The 24,919-nt window shown below is 40.9% G+C and overlaps 1 protein-coding gene across 2 annotated transcripts in view; it reads left to right on the forward strand.

The window, feature by feature from the left end:
- mppe1 (metallophosphoesterase 1) overlaps positions 1-24,919 on the forward strand; it is a 152,009-nt gene that overhangs the window by 122,148 nt on the left and 4,942 nt on the right. Inside the window, exon 9 of one of the 2 annotated variants that reach the window (XM_048175134.1) lies at positions 22,455-24,261. The exons of the other annotated variant lie outside the window; for it this stretch is intronic. Within the exon in view, the coding sequence (XP_048031091.1) occupies positions 22,455-22,469 (15 nt within the window). The 3' untranslated portion in view covers positions 22,470-24,261. Of the gene's footprint in view, positions 1-22,454; positions 24,262-24,919 lie in introns of those variants that run through there. 2 annotated transcript variants of the gene reach the window in all.

The following is a 24,919-nucleotide window of genomic DNA, read 5'->3' on the forward strand; positions in this document are numbered from 1 at the left end:
TTTTTTGACAGGTGTAGCACCACCTATTGCCCGATGTCCACCACTTTTTTGGGGTGTCCTCACGAGTGTGTCCATACATATGTGCGCTAATTTAGGTGAAAATACCTCATTTTGTTATAGACACATATATAAGAGAGCATAAAAAATGACCCATGAGAGACTTTGACTGAATTGTTTTGCCACTTCTTATAAAAATTTTGACATTTGGGCTTTAATATCTAGTAAACCAACTTAGGTTCTTTGTTTCCTACGGTGGTTCCGTCTCGATCAGACTAACAGTTTTGAAGATATTCGCAAAAGTTTTTTAAGTGGTAATTCAAAGCGTAAGCACAAACCATAAGCCGAAACCTGGCATGTCTGGTATCGTTGGACTCGGCAAGGATTTAGGAGTCTAAAGATATAACACCCATGAAAATAAGTCAACTACACACAGAGTTATATACATTTTCATCCAAAACCATTAAAAATGCTTTTGAGTATATTTGGCCATGCCCATTATGTAAATGACCCTGTTATAGTGACCCAAGGGGAAAAGTTCAACTTTTTTTGATAATTATTGATCTAGAGAGTCCAGAGAATTGTCCAGCACTGGTTTGGTCCCGATCAGGTGAAAAAACTAGGACTAGTTCTCAAAAGTAGGTTTTTCACCTATTCGCAATTAATTAATGAACGGTTGATTGACAACATTGGTTCTTGAGGCAGAGTTGTTCAGCATGAGGAGATCTTATCCATGTCCATGATGCATATTGTGTGGATCTGTGAAACACCACGTGATTACAGAGGCGTAAAATCTCATTAGCGCCAACTAGTGGCCGATTTCTTTCAAAATTCTGACAGACCTCTAGGCCCATGAGTTGATCATGCACACCGAGTTTTGTTCCGATCGGCCTCCGTTAACCTTGTCTAATAGGTGCTCAAACTTCATTGGCCGATGGCGGCCATGTTTTTTGAGATACACCAATGTCTGCATAGACTATCATGTCCCCTTGGACCAAGACACTGCATGCCAAATTTCAAGTCGATCGGTTGCATAGTTATAGCTATTTTCATGTTTTTTTGTGTTATAGCGCCACCTAGTGGCCAATCACTGCAATTTTTTTATTGTGACCAAAAATTTAGCCCCTACACACATGTACAGAGTTTGGTGCAAATATTTTTTTCTCGAGTTATAGCCATATTAGTAAAAGTGGCTCCGCCCTCATCATACGTTTTGGCGCCCCTTAGCAACCGTGAATCAAAATTTAAACTTTTTTTTGATAGCTTTTGATATTCTGACTCCAGAGATCATATCTGCACTGGTTTGGTTCCGATTGGGCGAAAAACCTAGGACTAGTTCGCAAAAGTAGATTTTGGATAAAATTCAAAATGGCGGAAAAATGTGCATACCGGAAATGAAATCGGAGATATCCACCTGTTTCCGGGAGGCGCTACTGTAAAAAAGAATGTGGGTACAACTTCCGGTGAGGTGGCGGAAGTAGCATACCAATTGTATTTTGTGTGTTAATTAGCGAAGAGGCTAAGCGTTTTTCTGATCATTGTTTACTTTGTAAAGTTGCAAACCTTTATGAGAGATGTCGTTACGGCGCTCAGGGACATTATAGTTTAGCACAATTATTAGATCATTAATAATAACACAATACAATAAACAATTTCAGTGCCTTTAATTGTCCTTATTTTACTGACCTTCCACAAAAGTGCTGCTGCATGACTACAAGAGCATCCTGGCCCTGCAATACATGAACAGCCCGCTGTCTGTTCTTCACCTGTCACTGATGCTAGCATCAAAGCCTTATGATGTGATATTTTACTCCTACTGGTGTTGTGCGTGCCAGAGCCAGTCGCGTTTCCACTGTCATATATGCGATGCTAAAGGCTACTTATGCTAAACCATTGCAATAATACATACACACGTTTATGGGAAATACCAGAGACTCCTTGAGGAACGTAGAAAACTCATGTATGATTATAATCGCGTATATATTTGGTTTAATGTTTTATCTGTCTCTTCCCTGTGCCTTTGTTGATACCGGACTAATGCATTCACGTCACACACACTTTGTTAACTCGTATAACTCATAACTCCTGTTTTCCTCTCATGAGCTCCCTCTGTTGCTCTGGCTGAAAGAATAACAGTAAACTGTATTGAGATGGGAGAGATCGGATTGCAATCATCGCATAACTACGAGGAAAATGAAAAGAAATGCTCAGAAAAGTGATGTAAACAAATGATATTTTATCAATATACTTATAAATGTTTACGCCTTTAAAAAGCCTTAATTGGAGTTGTTTTGTCCATTCTTGTGATCGTAAATAAATGGAAGCAGATGCAGCTTGAATAGGTATGTGTTCTCTTTTTATGTGAATATAAATATCAGTTAGATTCAGCATGATTGATGTGCACTCCTGACAAATTACTGTTACTGTTTTTATTGTAAAACATTCAAATATTGATGCTGGAATCTTAAATCTTTAAGTAAAGGCCAAACTTCAGCGAGTTTCGATCGCTAAATCTTGAATGACTGTCAACAGTTGAATGAATGAGTGTCACATCCCACTTGTTTACTTCGAACCGGAAGATGCTCCCACTTTTGACACAAGGCCTCATGGGACGTAGGAAACTTGTAGATATGTTTTGTTTGTTTTGAGCCAAGGATTACAATGATATAAGACACTTGAGTCTACGACAAACAGTCTATGAGTTATGAGCTGTTTCGCATTTTTGATTGCTGTAGCGCCACCTATAACTTCTGTGGTTCTCCCCAAATTGAGGACTATCATCTTGCAAAGTTTCAAGTCTCTAGGCCTTACAGTTTGGGCTGCATGATTCGTTTTACGGCGGAAGAAAAATAATAGAGGAGGAAGGAAGAAACAAGAGTAATAGGTGATCGATTATAAATCGCATAAATATATATATATTTCTACTTGCTCAGGTGTTTTTACAGTTAGGCTGCCAGCTGGCCTTTTTGTAGGCCGCCTTCTGGCTTGATAGTGAAAGTGCTTTTAGGCTTTAACCCTCAGGGGTCTGAGGATTTTTGGGACCCTGGAGAAGTTTTGACATGCCCTGACATTTGTGCTTTTTTAAGTTGTTCATAAACATATTAATGGAAAAAGTGTCATTACACTGTATTCAGCACAAACTAGGCTACAATAATATGTGAGGAACATGTATGTATATGTTTGTGTTTTTGAAGGAATAACGTTTATGCGTGGTTATTGAAAAAAACAAAAAACTTAAGTCACTGAAATAAAGCCAAAAAAAAAAAAAAAATTAAATCTTTGTTCACAAGACTTCTGGGTATTTGAGGTTGTAGACTAGAGTTTTTGCTTCAAAATGAGGTAAAAAATTATGCTGCCTGCTTGTTCATATAAAACAATAGAGACATTTACATTTTCTAAAACATCTTTGGTCAAGAAACACAGTATGCGTGGAGGCGTGAATCCTCGTGTATAATGGGTGATTCTCACCTGAGAAGACAAAAGAATCACATAATAATGACCTGAAATGACTTGCATATTAATGAGGCCTTTCAGTCAGGTAGGCTGTGAAAAAACCCTCTGTGATGGTGTATATCAAACATACAGAAAAAACAGCAATACTGTGAAATATTATTACAATTTAAAATAATGGTATTCTATTATATTCTTTAAAATATAATGTATTTCTGTGATGCAAAGTGTCTGAACAATTATGTTACCTCTATGGCATTTCATATAGGCTTTTAGCTTAAAAGCATGCACATTTGGAGAAATATTGATGGATTCTCATATGTTTGTCAATTTTCTATACAGAAGAGTAATATTTATTCAGGATTTATTGTCATTACTATGAGTGCTGAATACTGTGTTTTCGATTCATACTTGCAGCCGGAGGGTGCTCTGTACACCTTTAGTCCACAAATGCCTGAGCACTAAAGAAGAATAGGCAATCCAGGAACTAACCGAACTAACAGAGGCCAGAGATCGCTAACTATGGCTATTCAAAACACTTTTCAAGACAATAAATACACGATTGAGACGATGTATGCATGTATTGACTGAATTTGCGTCTGAATAGCGCTGGCTCCGTGCGCGTCGCCGCATTAGCGGATAATGAGCTGAATCACGGATTTCTGACATGGCTCTCTTTTCATACAGATTACATAAACACAGAATGTTTGTTTTCTATTTGACTTACACAATTTAAAACCTGACATTTCAAAGTTTTTTTAGACATAAGTCTAATTTTTTTGTGATTAGTATCCACTAAGTTACAGTTCATTTTCTGAGAACTATCAGATTGGACTTCGTTCAGAGGGAGACGAGAGATCACACATCATGTTAGTTTTCTTTATTTTACAAAAAGCACAACATTTTGTTTTTACTCTGAGTGTACACAAATAAAAGAAGATATTCCACAGATTAAAATGGTGTATAACTCTTAATTGTATGTGCAACATATTTTGAGTCTCTTTCACAAAGGTAAGAAAAAAACCGCGGTGGTATCGCCGGCGATACCCTCAGACCTCAGAGTGTTAAAGAACTTTTGATTTCTTCCCTCTTCATGCTTTAAATAAGGAGGGAATATCTTTGTTCTACGAGCCGCAGGAAGATAAGCTGGGTCCATATTTTTGTTTATAAAAAGTGTGGACCTTGTTTTTCCTGTATAGCTTTCCTGAGCATGTAGTCAGTAAAGTTAGAAGGGTTTTTTTTGGGCAAAATAACTGTAGCTTTAGGTTGGCTAGTTTTCAAAACATGCAGGCCGCTTTATGGCCGCTATTTTTGTAGCCTCCTATGTTAGAGTAGCTTCTCAGCTAATACTTTAGTTTGGTTTGAGTTCGCACTCGTTGCTTCAGTTATTTGTGTGCAGGACGGCTTATCGGCTGCCTGACACTGTTTGCTTGTGCTTCATTTTCTCCTCATATTTGAAGGTTTCAAGATGAAGCCCAAGCTTTGCTTGGCCCAGTAGGCCTTAGCTATCGGCTAGGCTAGAGCTAGGTTAGGTGTTTGTTTGTTTACATTCTCCTGTTATTTACTATCCCCTTGTGGTGGTATAGTTCCTAGTTCTGGCCTCCTCCTGAGGGAGTTGGTGGCCGTGTTTGCCCATATTCCCCTTCATATTTTTGTTTGTAGGTGCTTTAGTCAGATCAACAGCTAAGGTTTAGGTTGCTATTAGCCTTCCTGGTGCTGTTTGTCTCAGGTGGCAGGCCCTTATCTCTGAGGAGATAAGTTGTGCGTTACGCTAGGCCTCTCTGTTCAGAACCTTTCATGCTTTAATGTTTTCACGTGAACCCCTTGTATTATTAAGTTTGATTTAACGGTACTAAGCTTCGTAGCTTCCGTTTTTCTTGGGTTCAGTACAAAGATTTGTCCTGTGAAAAACATTTATCCTTGTAAGGATAGCATGTGTGTTCAAAGCATTTTTTGCTTTGGGGTTCTTAGACTTTAGCCCTACATATTTATGTGAGCTTACTCTAGTGCTGCCACAGGTTAACACCTGTTTCTGTGATAGCAGGCTGTGACTGGCCTCTGTCTATGAACGTGGTGTTTTGTTGTACTCCCCGGTTAGGGTTTGTGTTTTACTGAGTGCATCACCTGTTGGATTGCACACTCAGGGTGAGTGTAGAGAGTCCTATTCTGGTTAGAATAGTATATTCTCGACTTCCCCCAGTCGATCATGACCACAGCAGCTGTTTTACACTTGCTGTTAGATTGTTGGCTCTTTATTATAGCCTCTCTTTAATACAGCTTGTTTTGGGGTGCTGTTGGTTTACGATCACTAGTCTGCTCACGCTTTTTAGCACTGCCTCAGGCTTATGCTCACGTTATTTGAGGTGTTAGGCCTTATAGGCCTTCCTTAGACCGTGATAGCATATTTATATGTACATTGCCTGTTGGAATGTGTAGGCTTAAGCTCAGGTTGTGTAGCTAGTTCCCCACAGTTATCGTGTAGGGTCTAGAACTGGTCCCCTTTGAGCATTGGCCCTGTTATGACCATGGGCTGGCGCCACATGGTGCTTAAAAGTAGTAGGCCTTACCAGGCCTCCTTTGTAGCCTCTGTGTTGGCCCAGCTGGGTTGGTTATATCTAGATTCTTTCCATGGTTGAGTCATGTCTTGTGATGCATGTCGCCATTGGCCACGCCCCCTCCGTACGAATAAGCCTTAGCTCAGGCTTTTCGTTGAGTTCTGTGGCGTAGTGTGTACTTCTCCTACCTATGGGTCTTTCGAGTACTGGCCTGTTGGCTGGCATTTGTCATAAGTTACCACTGGTTGTTGCCATGTGTTCATGGAGGTTGTAGGCCCTCATCAGGGCCTCCTTTCAGTCTGCATGTTGGCACAGCTTTTTGTGGGTTTTTTGTATGTCTCTTCACCATGGGTGAGTCGTGATTGCACTAGCTGACGCCACGTGTTTCACGAGTCGTAGGCTTTCACAGGCCTCCTTTTCTATCAAGCTGGAGTTTGGCTTTGTACTCCTCTCGCTTAGAGAGTAAAAGGTGCTTTTACTGAGTACATTTCTGAGTGCATTTGCTTCCTTAAGGATAACGCTGCCACCAGCTGATGCCACGTGTCTGCTGAGGTTATAGGCCCATGGGGCCTTCTTTAGCACGTTATGGCGTACGCTGTACTCCTCTTGCTTAAAGAGTAGAAAGGTGCTTTTACCGAGTACACTGCTCGTTGGATTGTGTTGGACGGGCTGTTTTCGTGGGAACTCACAGCTACTTAATTACTTGGTGGTTATGCTTCCAGCATGCTATGTTTCAGGTGCTTGGCCTTACGGGCCATCCCGGAATATCACCTCATGTGTTGAGTTACTGTGGAATGCTTAGTTCATTATTAACAACTCTAGTTATGTTGTAGGCCCTTTGTTCCAGCCTCCATGACTATGTGCCCACAGTACGGTCTGTCTGTTAGGTTGAGCTTCGTACTTCCCTTTTGGGTTGACTGTGTAGTTGTGCTTAGCTCCCAAAGCTGGTCATTGGTTTTAGACTTCTGTGAAGTCTCCCGTTCAGACTGGCCACAGGCTGGTTTGTGCTCCCCTGTACCAGGGTTTTTCTAGCACACAGCCTCCTCAGTGCTTTATCAGCCACTGAGTAGATCCTAGGAAGAGTGGATTTTACTCCCCTCAATGCGAGGGTTTATAGCGCTTAGCTGAGTTCTGCTCTCCGGGATGCCCATCTCTTAATGGCTGCTAGCTGATGCTGCGTGTAAATAAGCCTTAGCTCAGGCTTTTCGTTGAGTTCTGTGGCGTAGTGTGTACTTCTCCTACCTATGGGTCTTTCGAGTACTGGCTTGTTGGCTGGCATTTGTCATAAGTTACCACTGGTTGTTGCCATGTGTTCATGGAGGTTGTAGGCCCTCATCAGGGCCTCCTTTCATTCTGCATGTTGGCACAGCTTTTTGTGGGTTTTTTGTATGTCTCTTCACCATGGGTGAGTCGTGATTGCACTAGCTGACGCCACGTGTTTCACGAGTCGTAGGCTTTCACAGGCCTCCTTTTCTATCAAGCTGGAGTTTGGCTTTGTACTCCTCTCGCTTAGAGAGTAAAAGGTGCTTTTACTGAGTACATTTCTGAGTGCATTTGCTTCCTTAAGGATAACGCTGCCACCAGCTGATGCCACGTGTCTGCTGAGGTTATAGGCCCATGGGGCCTTCTTTAGCACGTTATGGCTTACGCTGTACTCCTCTTGCTTAAAGAGTAGAAAGGTGCTTTTACCGAGTACACTGCTCGTTGGATTGTGTTGGACGGGCTGTTTTCGTGGGCACTCACAGCTACTTAATTACTTGGTGGTCATGCTTCCAGCATGCTATGTTTCAGGTGCTTGGCCTTACGGGCCATCCCGGAATATCACCTCATGTGTTGAGTTACTGTGGAATGCTTAGTTCATTATTAACAACTCTAGTTATGTTGTAGGCCCTTTGTTCCAGCCTCCATGACTATGTGCCCACAGTACGGTCTGTCTGTTAGGTTGAGCTTCGTACTTCCCTTTTGGGTTGACTGTGTAGTTGTGCTTAGCTCCCAAAGCTGGTCATTGGTTTTAGACTTCTGTGAAGTCTCCCGTTCAGACTGGCCACAGGCTGGTTTGTGCTCCCCTGTACCAGGGTTTTTCTAGCACACAGCCTCCTCAGTGCTTTATCAGCCACTGAGTAGATCCTAGGAAGAGTGGATTTTACTCCCCTCAATGCGAGGGTTTATAGCGCTTAGCTGAGTTTTGCTCTCCGGGATGCCCATCTCTTAATGGCTGCTAGCTGATGCTGCGTGTAACGGGTAGGCCCTCTGGGCCTCCTTTGGGAACATGCTGGCATGTACCTTTTGCTCTTCTTTCAACAAGAAACAGTGAAAGGAATTCTGTCGCTGGCTGGCCAGGGCTCCGGCTGATTCCAAGGCTGCCAACTCTAACGCATTCAGCGTGAGACTGACGCAATTGACCCAATTCTCATGCTCTCACACCACATCCCCATATTCTCACACAGACTCGTGCAGCAGTGAGGAAAAAAAATCGCGCCACATGATCTCGCAAAGCAACGCGCAGAGAGACCAGACAGTGTACAGACTAGTGAGTTTTTTGTGACAATTGTGAGGGAAATACACAATTTATTCCCATAAACTGTGTAGTCTTCTGTTCTCCCTCCCATCTGCACCGTGTGAATTGTGAACGCAGACAGGTCAGTGAGTTACAGGGCGCTCTGTGTCTCCGTCCAGTTTAGGCTAGTAACTAATAGGCCTATGCTGTTATATAGTTTATAGGGGTGTGACAAGCGAGACTAAATTGTGACGAGATTTCTCGTCGAGGCAAAAAGTAGTCTCGTGATGTTGCTATGACAGAGTGTTAGGATGATTAGGAAAGAATATGCCACTGCTACGTTTACATTATGCCTCCACTGTCGTTTTGCTTTGTGTTTAAATAAAAAACATTTAATTCAGTTGGATAACGGTCGCCACCGCTCCGTATTTACAGAGTACGTGTGATCGTGAAAGTGAAAGTAAACGTGAGCGCGCATTCAAATGTGATTTCAATAACCCACATTTTGAAAGCGGCTCCCTGATGAATGCAAATATCTCTCAATATGAAAGCTATTTTAGGCTGGGCAGTGTAGTTGTAACCATCTCTTAGCTCTGTATCAAAGAAAAACTTCTTCTTATTTGCACTTTGAATATTGAGAGAGTGCGACTATGGTTGCATTTATTGTAAAGTGTTACCATAAAAATGAATAACAGTTTTCTCTTAATCTTATTAAGCACAAACAATAAGGTTTCATTTGTTAACATTAGTTAATGCACTGTGAACTATCATGAACTAACAATGAATGACTATTTTTATTAACTAACATTAACATGTTAGATTAATAAATACTGTAGCAAAATATATTGCTCATTGTTAGTTGATGTTGGTTAATACATTAATGTTAAAGGTGATAGAGAGGATTTTTTCGTCGACTGAGAAACCAAAGACTGTTACTGAGTTTTTGAAATGAGCGCATGCGTAAGAACAGCCCCCCTCCTTCACAGCTCATTTCAAGAGAACGCCTCCCAAAACTCGTGCACGAGTATTGGAACACGAGTGTTTACCACCGCTTTCGCAGTGTCGTGTTTGTGGATTCATTATGTCGGACTCACCACAGGTAATAATCTGCAGTTGTTTCTCCTGTCTCCTGACAAAAACATTCCATGCGGCGCCTGTAGAGTGTGGAAAGTTACTGGAGCGCGCAGCCGCGCTCGTCTCTCACAAGGAACGTCACGCCAGTGATTGACAAGCCAGAGGGCCAATCGTTTACGCGATGATCGCGTAAACGATTGGCTGATGTTTTTAAGGCCCTACCTCGTGCACAGATGATGTATATTAATATTATTACTTTCAGTGCACCTAATAAATAGTCTTTTATCAGTTAGTAAAGGCAGTTTCAAGTAATACTGCAAAAATGTATAAAACAAAACATCCTCTTTAGCACCTTTAATAAATGAGACCTTATTGTAAAGTGTTACCATTTTTATTTATACTGTTTTATTTCAATGATCAGTTTGTTGAAAGGAGTTCAGTTAGGAGGTCAAAAGTTGTAGAAGCTCATAAATCATGTACAGTAAGGTCTGAAGAGACTGAAATCATACAGGAGAGAAGTCAGTCAGTTGAGTTAGTGGAAAAACCTTTTACAGTGCTTGAGTATTGTTGTCTTTTACTGCATATGATAATTCATACTCAGAAAGTAGAACTGAAATGACATTCATTACAAGATGATTAGTTAAAACATTTCAAATACACCTGCAGACTATTTTTTCTAGTCGTGTATTTCGCCATCTTGTCTTGAGTCTCGTCTCGTGAGATACCTGTCTCACTTCAATATCTCATTTCGTTTTGAAGTTATAGACACTTATACTGTATATATGAGAGCATAAAAAATGACTCATGAAAGACTTTGATTGGATTTTTTTGCCACTTCCTATCAAAATTTTGACATTTGGGCTCTAACTTTTAGTAAACCAAATTAGGTTCCGTGTTTCCTACGCTGGTTTCGTCTCGATCGGACTAACGGTTTCGAAGATATTCGCAAAAGTTTTTTAAGCACTAAATCACAACGTAGCACAAACCATAAGGTGAAACTTACCACGTTTGGTATCGTTGGACTCGGCAAGGACTCAGGAGTCTAAAAATGTGACTCCCATGAAAATAAGTCGACCACATCCAAAGTTATATATATTTTCATCTGAAACCATTAAAAGCATATGTTTTTTTTAAGTTTTTTCACAATTATAGTGCCACCTATGGTCCAATCTACACAAAAATTGGCGAGTCATATGCTGCATGTTCTCAACTATTTTCTGAGTTCTGAGTTTTCATTTAGGCTTTATAGGCTTTTGGGTATAATTAGTCACGCCCATTTTGTAAATGACCCAGTTGTAGTGACCCAAAGGGTAAAGTTAAACTTTTTTTTGATAATTATTGATCTAGAGAGTCCATAGAATTGTCCTACACTGGTTTCGTTCCGATCGGGCGCAAAACCTAGGACTAGTTCGCAAAAGTAGATTTTTCACATATTTGATTTGAATGAACGATGAACGATTGATTGACAAATGACCTATTTGATTGACAGTATTGGTTCTTGAGGCAAAATTGTTCAGCATGAGGAGGTCTATTAAATGATATGCGTATTGTGTGGATTTGTTAAACACCACGTGATTACTGAGGCGTAAAACTCGTTAGCACACACTTGTGGCCAATTTCTTTCAAAATTCTTACAGACCTCTAGGGTCATGAGTCGATCATGCCCACCGAGTTTCGTTCCGATCGGCCTCCGTTAACCTTGTCGAATAGGTGCTCAAACTTCATTGGCCGAATGGCGGCCATGTTTTTTGAGATACACCAATGTCTGCATAGACTATCATGCCCCTTGGACCAAGACACTGCATAACAAATTTCAGTCAATCGGACTAACGGTTGCATAGTTACAGCTGTTTTCATGTTTTATTCAAGTTATAGTGCCACCTAGTGTCTAATCGACGCAATTCATTTTTAGCGTGACCAAAGATTGAGCACCTACACATGTGTACCGAGTTAGGTGCAAATATCTCAGTTCATTCTCGAGTTATAGTGCCCCTTAGCGACCGTGAACCAAATTTCTACTTTTTTTTTTTTTTATATCTTTTGATATTCAGACTCCAGAGAACATTTCTGCACTGGTGTTTGAACCCCTAATAATAATAATAAAAATAAGTACAAATACAATAGGGTTTCAGCACTTCGTGCTTGAACCCCTAAATATTCATATTTAAGACCATAAATAACTACATTTGTGGTGCCCGTTTGTGAGGCTAATCCAAAATCACTACAGCTTCTAAAGAACAAAGCCCTCAAAAAAGAAACTCTAAAAGGAAGCATACTACGTTCATAAGAAAAAGTTTCAAAAGAAAAGGCTTGAGCTGGTCCACGAATCTCCGCAGAGTGGAGGCCTAAATCACATCTCCCGGATTGAGAGGGGGCCTAACACACTCTAACTGTCCAGGGAGGCTCAAGGAGAGCCTAACTACCTTGCACAGTATTTCCTGCTGCCTAGCCGAGGCCTCAGCATAGCGACTCTCCTATCGAGAGGAGGCCTGACAACGATCCACACTTCAGGATATTTGACGAGGAGGCTCAAAGAGAGAGAGGCTTGACGACGCTCATATTAGCCAAGGAGGCTCAGAGAGAGTCTGACAACTCAGCAAATAAAGACTTCAATAAAAGCTGAGCTCCAGGAGCGGAGGCCTCATAACGACTCTCTAAACGAGAGGAGGCCTTAAACAACATTCCATAATCTGGATATCCCACGAGGAGGCTCACAGATAGCCTGCGACCCGCGAATGCTAACCTGGCGGAGCTCTCGAGAGCAGAGGCATAGATAGAACAACTCTGAAATACAAGAGGAGGCCTGGTGACGCTCATATCAGCCAAGGAGGCTCACAGAGAGCCTGATGACTTAGCCAAAATAAAACTGAGCTCAGGGAGTGGAAGCCTCAGCATAACAACTCTCCTATCGAGAGGCCTATGTAGCGAAAATTAACTCAAAGGGGAAATATTAATAATTATTCATAACTCATTATGATTATTAATTATGATTAATTATGAATATGCAAATCCGTTAATCAGATTAACTGGACGTAGCTACATTAAGATTAACATTACAATCAGTTAACCTGTTCGTCCAGTGAACGCTCAGTGTTGATTGTTTATTAATTCTAAGAAATGTCAATTTCCAAGTTATGGAAAAATAATATTTCTTATTGTACTGTACTACTCACGTAGTCCGGATCTATCACTTAAGAGGCAATTCATTAGCAGACGGAGTCAGAACCAAACGTGTATTGTGCACAATCTTTATTAACTAACTCACAAACACATAACTAAACTAACAAACACATAACATAACATACATAAAGGGTCACACACACACACACACACACACACACGCACGCAAGTCAGAATGAGTAATGATAGTGTTGAACCGGAAGAGATGCTGTTACTAGAGCTACATGAAATGTCAAAGGCAATCTGGAAAGGACTCATCAGTTTCTTTTAGCAATAGCAAAGGTAAAGTCTTTACAAATCAATACTAAATCGCTGTTTAGCATTAAAATGTACGATACTTGCAAGATGCCTTTAGGCTGAAGAGCGTCGGATCTGCAGGTTGAGGATAACTCTTGAAGTTATCATCTGAAGTTGTTGCCAGTCTGTTGGGTGATGAGCACATGGCTGGGTGTTGTAGGCCAGGGGCCTACCAGCCTTGCGGCCGGGCCTAGAGAGGCCGGCCGCAAGGAGATTTGTTCGGTCCAGAAGCAAGGAAGAAGAAGAGAGGGAGTGGCACTGTTCGCTGGTTTTTAACCTCTGGTCAAAGTCACACCTCTCAGTTGTTGACCGGACCAATGAAGATGTTGTAATTCTGGGTGGCAACACCCCTCCTGTCAGGGCTTTTACAACCCAGAAAGATTAACAAGCTGAGTTCTTGAATCAGAACTATTAAATATTCTTTTAATACTGATGTGTTGCACAGGTATGGATGTACCGCATACACAAACATTTAAATCTTCCCGCTACGAACGTACAGACACTAAACATGGCATGATTGAAGTTACCGTGCAGGTCATAACATTTAACAATCATCAAACATGTAAATACAATGAGTACAATACAACATCAGTAATAATGGATACCATTTCCTGAGAAGGAATCATTTATAGCACAGTCTGTCTATACATTAATGCCATAGAGCCTGTGTTCTGTGTGGAAAATGCAGGGAAGATGCAGATTTTCTGTGTCTCTACTCTGTTCTCCATGCGGCAACCACATTCCTCAGCGCAATAAACTTGTAACTGAAAACTTCCCGGGGGATGGGGACAGACTCCAGAGTGAGCTTAAAACTATTGGTTAACTAACCAATAATTGTGTCTGATTTGCCTCAGTCATTACATAATCCCCCCCTTTCGCTCGTTGTTGTCTCTCTTATGGCAACAGTGAGCGACATTGAAGGTGCAGAAAGATCAGACACATCACTGACACACAAGGTTGGAAGGCTGTGATGGGCCCTGGTTGTATGTGTCTCCTGGAGTGGTGGTCGTTGATGCAGACCGTGGGCAAGCTAAGTTCTCTGAGCTGGTGCTGCAGGAATCAACGCATCCAGTGCCTTGACGGTGTGTCACCTGTCACCCTAAAGTCAGTTAGTGCGGGCGAGACGTTTGCTGGTGGCAAGGTTCAGGGCTTTGAGCTTGCTCAGCAGGTGTCGAGGTTGCAGGTGCCATGACAGTGTCACCTGTTATTCGGACACCCATGAAGCAGGTGGTTGCAGGAAGAGTTTATGGGATTTGTAGTGTGAAGAGTGTTTCAGACTGACCTAGGGTTGATGACAGAAGCATTTGTTACCTCAGCTCTCAGTCCAAAGGAGTCTGAAGTTAGCTGTGTCCCTCTGCTCTGGTGGCGGCGCCGACTTGAGCAGGTCTGAGTTGTCTTGTGTGAGTGGTCAGAAGCTTGTGCTTCTGAGTACTTCTCAAGTAAGTACTGTTCATGTGGCTCCTTACTAGCGTTAGAAGCTCCTACAGGTTCGATGCAGGCATGTCCAGTCGCCCTTGTGCTACCTGCTGTTGGAGATCATGCGGTGTCTGCAGGAAGAGGATGTTTCCATCCATGGCTTCTCCCTGTGGTAGGTCTGGTGCCTGGGTCTGTCTGAATTAATCCTTCTCCTTCTGTAGCTTTAGAGGATTTCAGGAAATTGGCTGATGAGGTGTCAAGCAGAAGGCTTTGGCTCCCCTCTCTGTACCTCTGTGCTTGGCTGGGGGAGGTTCTTCTGCTGCAGGCAAGAGAGTCTCAGTTCTCTTTGGGCCATGTCAAGTTCATCTTTGGTGTTGTCCAGCTGCTGGGTCAGAGCTTCAGTCCCAGGTCTGGACACATCCAGAGGACGTTCACAGGTCCTGATCCTGTCATCTTTGTCCTAGAGTTCAGAATTTGCTATTTTTAACAGTGACTATTTGTGACAGAGTTCTTTTACCAAATCCTCTCTGGCTGCCTTTTCCAGCTGCTCTCGTTGTCAGAGCCTTTGAGGTTTTGTGGATTTTCTTCTGTGCCTCTATTCTGTCAGGGTCTGTCCTGAGCCTCCATCTCTAGCTGGTCTATGTGGCTTTTAGCATGCATTAGCTCCTTGTGAGTCTCTGTGATCTGGAGTTGGAGGGTGTTCACCTCCTGTTTCAAACCAGTGAGGTTGTGGGCCAGGAAGAAGTTGACTTCAGTCAGATCATCGTGATCATACCCCTGGTTTGAGTCATCTGCCTTTACTTCTCTTCCATCTTTGTCCAGTTGCTTTTGGCTCTGATGCTGTAAGGGATCAGCAGCCCTGGTTAGGAGGGTGTTCCTCACCACACCTAGCCAGTCCTTTCGGTCTGCCATCTGGGCAGTTAGGCTGAGCATCTGCAACATTTAGGCACGCTTGTGGTGAGAGTAAGGGCAAGAGACTACTGCACGATCAAACAGAATTTAGGGCTAAAGGCACAGTGAGCAGCCAGGTGTATAAAGCTAGGTTTAATAAATGACTTAAGATGGTTCTTAATGTCAAATTATTTATCAGAATGTACTGATGGCTCACAACGGGCTCGACCTCTGAACGAATGGAAGAGAGAAAGGGAGAGGAGGAGGAGAGCTTCCCATTGGATTGGGTTCATTAGCAATCGTTCAGATTACTTTTGTAACTGGCTCATAAAATTGAAACAACTGTTATAAATTAACAAAATCAAGAAGGAAAGTATGTCTAGTTGCTTGTGGTTATATTGGGAAATTAAACCACACAAGAAAAAAAGGAAGATGTAAGTAAATCACAAAGATGAAAGAAATAATACTAGTAAAAATTAATAGCTGACTGCTATTATAATTAAAATCAATAAAAAGATTTAAAGAAGTGACTAAAACAGCAGAATGGGTTTAGATCAGTTCACACTGCACACACACAAGCTGTAGTTAAAGGCTTCACATAAATGATGCTAACCGCTAACTGTAGAAGCTATTAGTTAGCTTAGCCTGAGCGGAAGGGTTGCTAGGTGGGGTTAGCTTAGCCACCTAGCCTGGTTTGTTTACACCATGGCATCACAAGGTGATGAGTTAGCACTTCCTGTGACAAGTCGTTGTCATGGGAACCAATGCACACCACAGCAATTCAAACAGTTCATGAAGACGGTCTGCTCATTTCAAACTAGTTACGTACAGAGTTAAAATGTGATGCTTATACTTTCAGATTTTCAAAAACTTGATATTACATTTAGTAAAATGCAAATATGTTTTGGCATTTGCAAATTTTACTCATGTAAACTCTTCTCTCTACTTTAAACAACGTCTTGTACTTGTTTAAAGGGGAATTACACAGTTTGCTGTAAGTCCAAGCTTGTTTAAGCATATATAGTTAAGTCCGTCTTGTGCAGGTATACTGATATTCCTTTCAGCGAGTGAAACACAGTTTTGGTCAAGAGGTAGCTATGCTTGTAGATGCAGCCAAAGTTTAGATGAATGACATCAATCTTAACTATAAAAGGGGAGCATTACCCAAATCTACATTTATATAACGCTGTACTGCGATTCATTCATCAGAAACAGGTTAAGCAATACTGCAATTGGTATTTCTCCAACCAAAGCAGAATAATCAATTCTGGTACAGTTTACATGCCGCTGAGTTGAGATTCCTTCATCAACACAGGCTTACGCTCTAATACTGAGATTAGGATTTCTTCGCTAAAATCAGATTAACTTTACGCTGATACCATTTGAACATATGCTAAAATGTCTTAAGACTCTTTCTGTTACGGCAGAGGTGTCACTTCAAGCTATAGTTTTATCTGCATCTAACAAGCCAGCACCATCGATCTACATGCGAATCAACGTTGTCAAACGTCATGTCGGAATTATCAATTATTAAACACACTTGGACGATGGTTTAAGCGAGTGGCGTTAGGCCATGCTGGCTTAACCGGCTCAACCTAGTGTCATATTTCAAAATAGCTCGTCGTGGATAGTCATGAGCATTTGAGATTTACACATTCACACAAGGTTTCCTTCCACTCCTACTGCAGACTCCTGCATTTCTGCGAACACACATTTTCATCTACTTTAAAAGCTTCATGCCCTATGCTGCCTAGGAACCTTTGTAGAAACTATGGGTAAAGCACTGCGTTTGCAGTTCAAAGTCATTGGGGTCTTGAGAACCCCCTGCTGAGGGGCCTTGTGTGTTACAGGCCTTCTGTGTCAGGTCACATGAGTGGCACTGTGTGAGGGCAGGTTGTGCTGTCCAAAGGGGTGACTAGCTGTTGTAGGAGGCAAAGGTCCTGTTGGTGTCCTCCATTCGGTCGAAAGGAGAAGAAACAACGGGAAGAGTTTCTAGTCCTTTCTGGAGCCCAAGTGCACTGGACGGTGGCCGTACTTCATGTACTCAGCACTAAGGAGTGAGGAGGGGGAGCTGAGAGATAGGTGTTAGCGTAGTAATAACCTATAACTCATTATGCCTCATTAAGGAAACAACAGTTTCTAGAACTACTGTAATCCTATAGAAAAAGGGAAGAGGGTGATAGTAGAATAACACAAAAAAAAAATTAATAAAATAAAATAAAAACAGAAGGTCCCTTTAGACCTAGGGAATGTGAATACCCAGGTTGATTTAATTAAATGCTAAGTTTAATTAAATCCAACTTGGCCAAACAGAGATATAGAAAGAAAGTGAAGGAAATAAAATGACACGTAGAGGAGGAATGAAGTTGAACAAAATAAAATTAGAATTTCCTAGTAGATTTAGAAATCTAAAAGGAAAGTTAAACAGACAAAATTGATTTAATTAAATTTTCAAATTTTAACCAAATTCAACTTGGCTGCATAGGGATAGTCAGGTGAACAAAGTATTAGCATGAAGTAGAGATAGGCAACTAAACAAATTGATTTAATTAAATTTTAAATTTAATTTAAATTCAACTTGACTGAATAGAGGTACTCAGACTTGACAACGTGAGTGACGCCACATACGCACACACACGCGCACACATACAAACGGTTTAAACCAGAGATGGGTGCCTTTTGAGGCGTGCCTTGTGAAGCTTTGGAACTCAAATGAATCGTTTGTGTTGCATCAGTGATTCGGAGCGTGTGTCAAACTGCCACAGTCACGTGATTTCAGTAAACAAGGCTTTGTGATGCGTCCTAGCAGTTTCAAAGTGTTTCAATAAGCGCTACAGTTTACTGAAATATCATGTCTTGACAGAAACCTCAGGTTTAAGGATATTAGATGATTCATTGATCACATTTAATTGATAACATTTGTGAATGGTTTATTAAAGATGTCTCATATTCGCTATTCGTATTCATGTGTCTCTAGTATTCACTACGCTTACTGTTCTGACTCGCAAAGGGGCGCTTTGAGCGGTTCGAACAGTGAATCGTTTGTGACGCAATTGATTCATTTGATTCGGAGCTTCACAACGCATTGTGTTCCCATCAGCGGTTCAAATCAAAATCCCTCCTAAAGGGAATCCCAAAGTCTATAAAGTCTTTGGCTTGAATGCTTCATGCTTGCACATGTCTAGGTGCTAGCAGGGTGCTAGCAGCTTTTAGTCGAGGTAAAGGGTTTTAACTCGTAGGGTATACGCGTAGGGTTTCTATAGAGCTAGATTCGGCTACGCGTGATTCGTTGTTTGCACAACAGTCTGTGATGTGGGTGTGCTGCTATCAGACTTTCAGAGGTGTCTGCTCTACACGCTCTGTTGTCATGCGTTGCCAGGAGACCAATGCCAGCCCGCAACACGATCAGAATGGAGCAGAATTCTAACCGCGTTGCAAGCCCGCATTAAGAACTCCAGTGTGGTCACGCATAACTCACAAATCACAACAGCACGTCACTTCACAGACAGTGGTGATTGCTAGTTAGCTACGCTAGAATTTACACCACAGGTTTGTTGCGTGTGTTTCATATGTGCGGTCCCGCGCATGAATATGAATACAGTGATGGAACGAACAGTAAAAAGGCCTTTAATCGGTGACTGGGGAGTCTCGCCCAGAACACCATTACAAACGCTGTAGTGAGATTTCTTCGTCACACAGGTAAATTTATGCTGCTTAATCTGGAATTCCGTCATCAGAAAAAGGCTTATGCATTTACAGCTGAAAGTGGGGATTTCTTCGCCCAGATTCAGGTTCGTTTATTTGTTCGTGCTGCTAATCTGAGATTCCATCGTCAGAAAGACTTATGCATTTAAAGCTGAAAGTGGGGGTTTCTACGCCCAAATTCAGGTTAATTACTTTCGATACCCTTTTGTACGCGCTACTAATCTGCGATTCCGTCGTCAGAAAAGTTTTACGCTCATTTAGCAACTGAAATTATGATTTCTTCGATAATTTCAGGTTAGCTTCTTCATACAATTTAAACATGCCTTATAGCATCGAGGAACGTTCTGCCGTTCAAGAGAATGTGCATTGAAGCCCCCAGTTTGTGCATGTATAAGATGTTAACAAAAATTATGCCAAAACACATGATTGATTACTGGTCCATCTGCAAACAATTGCTTAAAATGATGCCCGCATTCTCCACCAAATATGTAGCGAAAATTAACTCAAAGGGGAAATATTAATAATTATTCATTACTCATTATGATTATTAATTATGATTAATTATGAATATGCAAATCCGTTAATCAGATTAACTGGACGTAGCTACATTAAGATTAACATTACAATCAGTTAACCTGTTCGTCCAGTGAACGCTCAGTGTTGATTGTTTATTAATTCTAAGAAATGTCAATTTCCAAGTTATGGAAAAATAATATTTCTTATTGTACTGTACTACTCACGTAGTCCGGATCTATCACTTAAGAGGCAATTCATTAGCAGACGGAGTCAGAACCAAACGTGTATTGTGCACAATCTTTATTAACTAACTCACAAACACATAACTAAACTAACAAACACATAACATAACATACATAAAGGGTCACACACACACACACACACACGCACGCAAGTCAGAATGAGTAATGATAGTGTTGAACCGGAAGAGATGCTGTTACTAGAGCTACATGAAATGTCAAAGGCAATCTGGAAAGGACTCATCAGTTTCTTTTAGCAATAGCAAAGGTAAAGTCTTTACAAATCAATACTAAATCGCTGTTTAGCATTAAAATGTACGATACTTGCAAGATGCCTTTAGGCTGAAGAGCGTCGGATCTGCAGGTTGAGGATAACTCTTGAAGTTATCATCTGAAGTTGTTGCCAGTCTGTTGGGTGATGAGCACATGGCTGGGTGTTGTAGGCCAGGGGCCTACCAGCCTTGCGGCCGGGCCTAGAGAGGCCGGCCGCAAGGAGATTTGTTCGGTCCAGAAGCAAGGAAGAAGAAGAGAGGGAGTGGCACTGTTCGCTGGTTTTTAACCTCTGGTCAAAGTCACACCTCTCAGTTGTTGACCGGACCAATGAAGATGTTGTAATTCTGGGTGGCAACACCCCTCCTGTCAGGGCTTTTACAACCCAGAAAGATTAACAAGCTGAGTTCTTGAATCAGAACTATTAAATATTCTTTTAATACTGATGTGTTGCACAGGTATGGATGTACCGCATACACAAACATTTAAATCTTCCCGCTACGAACGTATAGACACTAAACATGGCATGATTGAAGTTACCGTGCAGGTCATAACATTTAACAATCATCAAACATGTAAATACAATGAGTACAATACAACATCAGCAATAATGGATACCATTTCCTGAGAAGGAATCATTTATAGCACAGTCTGTCTATACATTAATGCCATAGAGTCTGTGTTCTGTGTGGAAAATGCAGGGAAGATGCAGATTTTCTGTGTCTCTACTCTGTTCTCCATGCGGCAACCACATTCCTCAGCGCAATAAACTTGTAACTGAAAACTTCCCGGGGGATGGGGACAGACTCCAGAGTGAGCTTAAAACTATTGGTTAACTAACCAATAATTGTGTCTGATTTGCCTCAGTCATTACACCTAACAACACTCTGCTCATAGGACATCAAGCAAGGAGGCTCTCAGAGATCCTACAACTCAAAATTGACACCCTTTTGTTTCAATCTCCTCAGAGAGCGGAGGCCACAAGAAGAAAATTCTCAAACAAAAGAAGCCCTGACGACACCCACAATATTTTTGCTTTCTGAGTGAAGCCCAAGGAAGTGGAAAAAAACTCTATAAAATCAAATAGTCACTAAGGAGGGTCAGAGGGAGCCTACTACTTAAACAGTAATTAGTTATAGTTACTAGTTACTTCTCACAAATAGTAACTGAGCTAATAACTGAGTTACATCATTATAAAAGTAACTTTACCAGGGAAAATAACTATTGCGTTACTTAAAAAAAAAAAAAAAAAAATCAAATATGTCAAGTAACTTGGATGCCCGTAATATTAAATAAAAGTCTAAAAATAAATTATTCTTAATCCAACTCATGACTCATTATCCGCTCTTGCTCACGATATGAAATTTCTCTGTATTGTACTACATGTTGGTAGCCATTAAAGAAAACGTAGTTTCATATTTATGTTTAAATAGTCCTATGTTAGGCATCAGTAAGATGCATCATAAGATGAGCAATATATGTCAGGAGACATGGAGTGGGTCAGACATGATTTTGACCACTTCATTAAGTTTTGTTTTGTAGAAAGCCTTTCTTTAAAGTTAATTTCATTTTGTAAAAATTGTATCTTACTTTTAATCAATGTTTCATCAACCAGTTGCCTGGATTTAATAAATAAGAAGCAAATATAGCAGACAATATAATGGAGGTGCCGGCGTGATCACTTGCACTTCAACTGGAGCATGTCTTATAGGCTAAATGAACCGAAACTCAGCATATAGGCTGCTTACCTCACAGACATGAGAAAAATATCTATAGAAAGCTTGAAATGTCTACGAAATAATTAAAAACAAAAATAAATAGGTGACTCTGATTACGTAATCCGAATGAAATGTGCATTCTTTTTCTAGGCGCGGCCAGTTGCCTATACGGAGATGATGAGAGTCAGCAATGTCAACTTCATCTTTGCAGCCGACACTGATTCAGAAAACATTTCTTTATTAATAAACAATTAAAATGTCTCTTTGCTGTTTTTCTCACATTCATAATCATTACTTTTGCCGGTTCTTTATGGAAAGCTTTATGCGTGCGCTTGAGTGCTATATTGCCTATATTACGTAAATGCTCATTATTATGGTTTATTCTCTCCAGTATTTAAGTAATTAAATTAATATAAATGTGATTAGTCAACTAATGGCTTAAATGAACTACTACTAGTCGACTAGAAAAACTTATTTCACATATTTTCAAAGTCACAGCATGTCACAAAGGGTATTCTGGTTTGAGCTTGCACTCCACTCGCATGATCTGACACACACGCACACACACTGAGCATCCTACATTATTATCAGTTTAAAATTATATTTGTGTATGACTAACCTTATTTCTTTACAACAAAATGCTTTGCAGGTCTATCATCTCTAGTCACACATCAGTCATCTTCAGTTAGCATGTGTCCCATCCCATGTGGCCTTCTGGAGACTGAGACTGTCCTGAGACTGAGATGGGCCAGCCCCCCTCGCAGGCGCAGTCCCAGATACTAACTCGTTGTATGCGGGGAAAGCGGGCTGAGAGCGCTCTGAAATATCATCGTTCTCATCAGCCACATCTTGCTCATCATGGCTTGAAGCAAGGAGTGTGCTCATTGCCGGATCAGATGATGTAAGAGATAATACTCATCATCTGGCAGCTCACTCTCAACAGCCGCGAAAGAATGAGAAATGTTCATACCTCTCTCGAATTCATCCGCTCCATCTGAGATCCCCACAACTTCAGTCTCCTACTCGCCTCGGCAGCAGTTGGTCCAGAACCGCGAGGCACAGATGGCTGGCCCGATTCCCTCGAGAAAAGGGCCAGACAAGAGCAAAGCTTCCTAATAGGAAGGTGCTCACAAAGTACACAAACAGCCAACTACACAAACACAAACTATCAATTAAAAACTTAACAGTACAGTTCCAGTCCCCTCCTAACACTAACCAAGTATTATCATCAAATTTTTGAAGTGCTTTATCTATCAAATTCTCTTACTCTTTCCAACCCCTTATTTGGAGCATACACATTCACTATACAACAAAAACATGGTCCCCATACTGTACTTTTAGTAATAGCACCCTTCCTTTTTCAATCTCTTCAGTATATAAAATATTGACATTCAAGCCTTTTTTAAAGGGGGGTATCACACAGTTTCTGCCAATCTAATGTAAATCTTGAGTACCTATAGAGTAGTATTGCATCCTTCATATCTCCGAAAAGTCTTTAGTTTTAATCATATTTATAAAAGATACATACACTGTACAGAGTCTTTCCGAAAAAAGCAGAGCTCTTGGAGGCGTGCCTGCCATGGGCAGAGCTGAAGAGACACAAGCACGCACAGCTTTTGTGTAAAGATCGTCTGCAAGCTGTGACATCATTATAAATAAAAAGAGAACAAAAAATGTTTGTGTTATTTACATTCTATGCACTTGCGTGCTGATTGCCAACAAAACACAGAAATCTGATAGAGTTTTACTCACCACTTGCGATCTGCAAATCCAGCACCGAACTGGGACTTGTTTACAAAGCATTCATCACCGAAATTACAGGAACAAAGATAAAAAAATATTTGCCAGTTATCTGTGCATTTAAACAATACCCTTACAGACAAATCTTCCTTGACTAACTCTTAGAGCTCCATCCAAGGATAACACTACCTATTATTTGATGAGTTTAATCAATCCTACCACCACAGGAAATTATTTAAAATAACTTACCTGTGATCAAGGATGATCTCTCAGTTCCCATTTCCATTTTTCTTGGTAATATCCCGGACGAGCCCCCAAACTCTTTTCCTTTTGGCTCAGTTAGATCCATACTTCACTGAACGGTTTAGGGGTGCATTTTCAATTACTGTTTGTAAACACAACATTCAAACTTGGCCCCTCCTTGCAGGGAGAACACTGCCAGAAGCGCACACCCGTTCCCCGATGTCATATCAGTTGCACACACAGAAAAACTGACTCAAGAGATTACCTATGGAAAGATGAGTAATAAGCTGTTTTGCAAATCAATTTCTTTTTTAAATATTTATCATGCATAAATAGCATTTTTTTGTGTACATGAATGAACAGTTTAGTTAATATTTAGATGACAAGTTGTTATTTGCGAGCGAGTTTAGCCATCTTCAGTCTAAGTCGCTAATAAAAAAAAAAAAAGTAAAACCTTGTCATTGTAAAAACTATAATGCTTAGTAATCTGTCTAGTTACAGCACCGCATGTCATTATTTGCTGGGGTTACACACCCACTGGGCAAAGTTTGCAGCCTAGAAACATTCTGAGCACAGCTATTCAAGAAGAAATTAGGAAAATACATGCACAGGACAGTGTCACTGTAGACACAAACACTACCATTAGGGCTGGGACAGTAAATTGATGCATCACTCGATTCTAAAATTTTCCAAATTCATCGTGATTCTCTCTTGGATCGATTCTGAGCTTAGTTTAAATGAGCAGATGGCGCTATAGGTTTTAATTGCACACTTAAATGCTCATGAAGAAGAGCACTCGTGTTCGGCTGAGTCTGAGAATTTACTTGGACCTCAGAATGCTTTTATAACACAAGATTAATGTAATCAAATCACTACAAACACCCTTTTGTTTCAACCTTTTCGTACTTTATGAATGATTATTTTATAGAAGGTTAAAGTGGTGTGTGTAAGGAATTGGAAGCAAGCAGAGTACAGCTGTTTCTAAATCACGCAGTGGCATCTGCTGTTAAAAACTAAGCTCAGAATCAATTCCAGAGAGAATCACAATGTATTCAAAAAACCTCAGAAACGATCCAGAATCATTTCTCGATTCGCGATGCATCGATTTATTGTCCCAGCCATAACCACCAC

Source organism: Megalobrama amblycephala, linkage group LG22, assembly GCF_018812025.1.
Source record: "Megalobrama amblycephala isolate DHTTF-2021 linkage group LG22, ASM1881202v1, whole genome shotgun sequence".
Lineage (NCBI taxonomy): Eukaryota > Metazoa > Chordata > Actinopteri > Cypriniformes > Xenocyprididae > Megalobrama > Megalobrama amblycephala.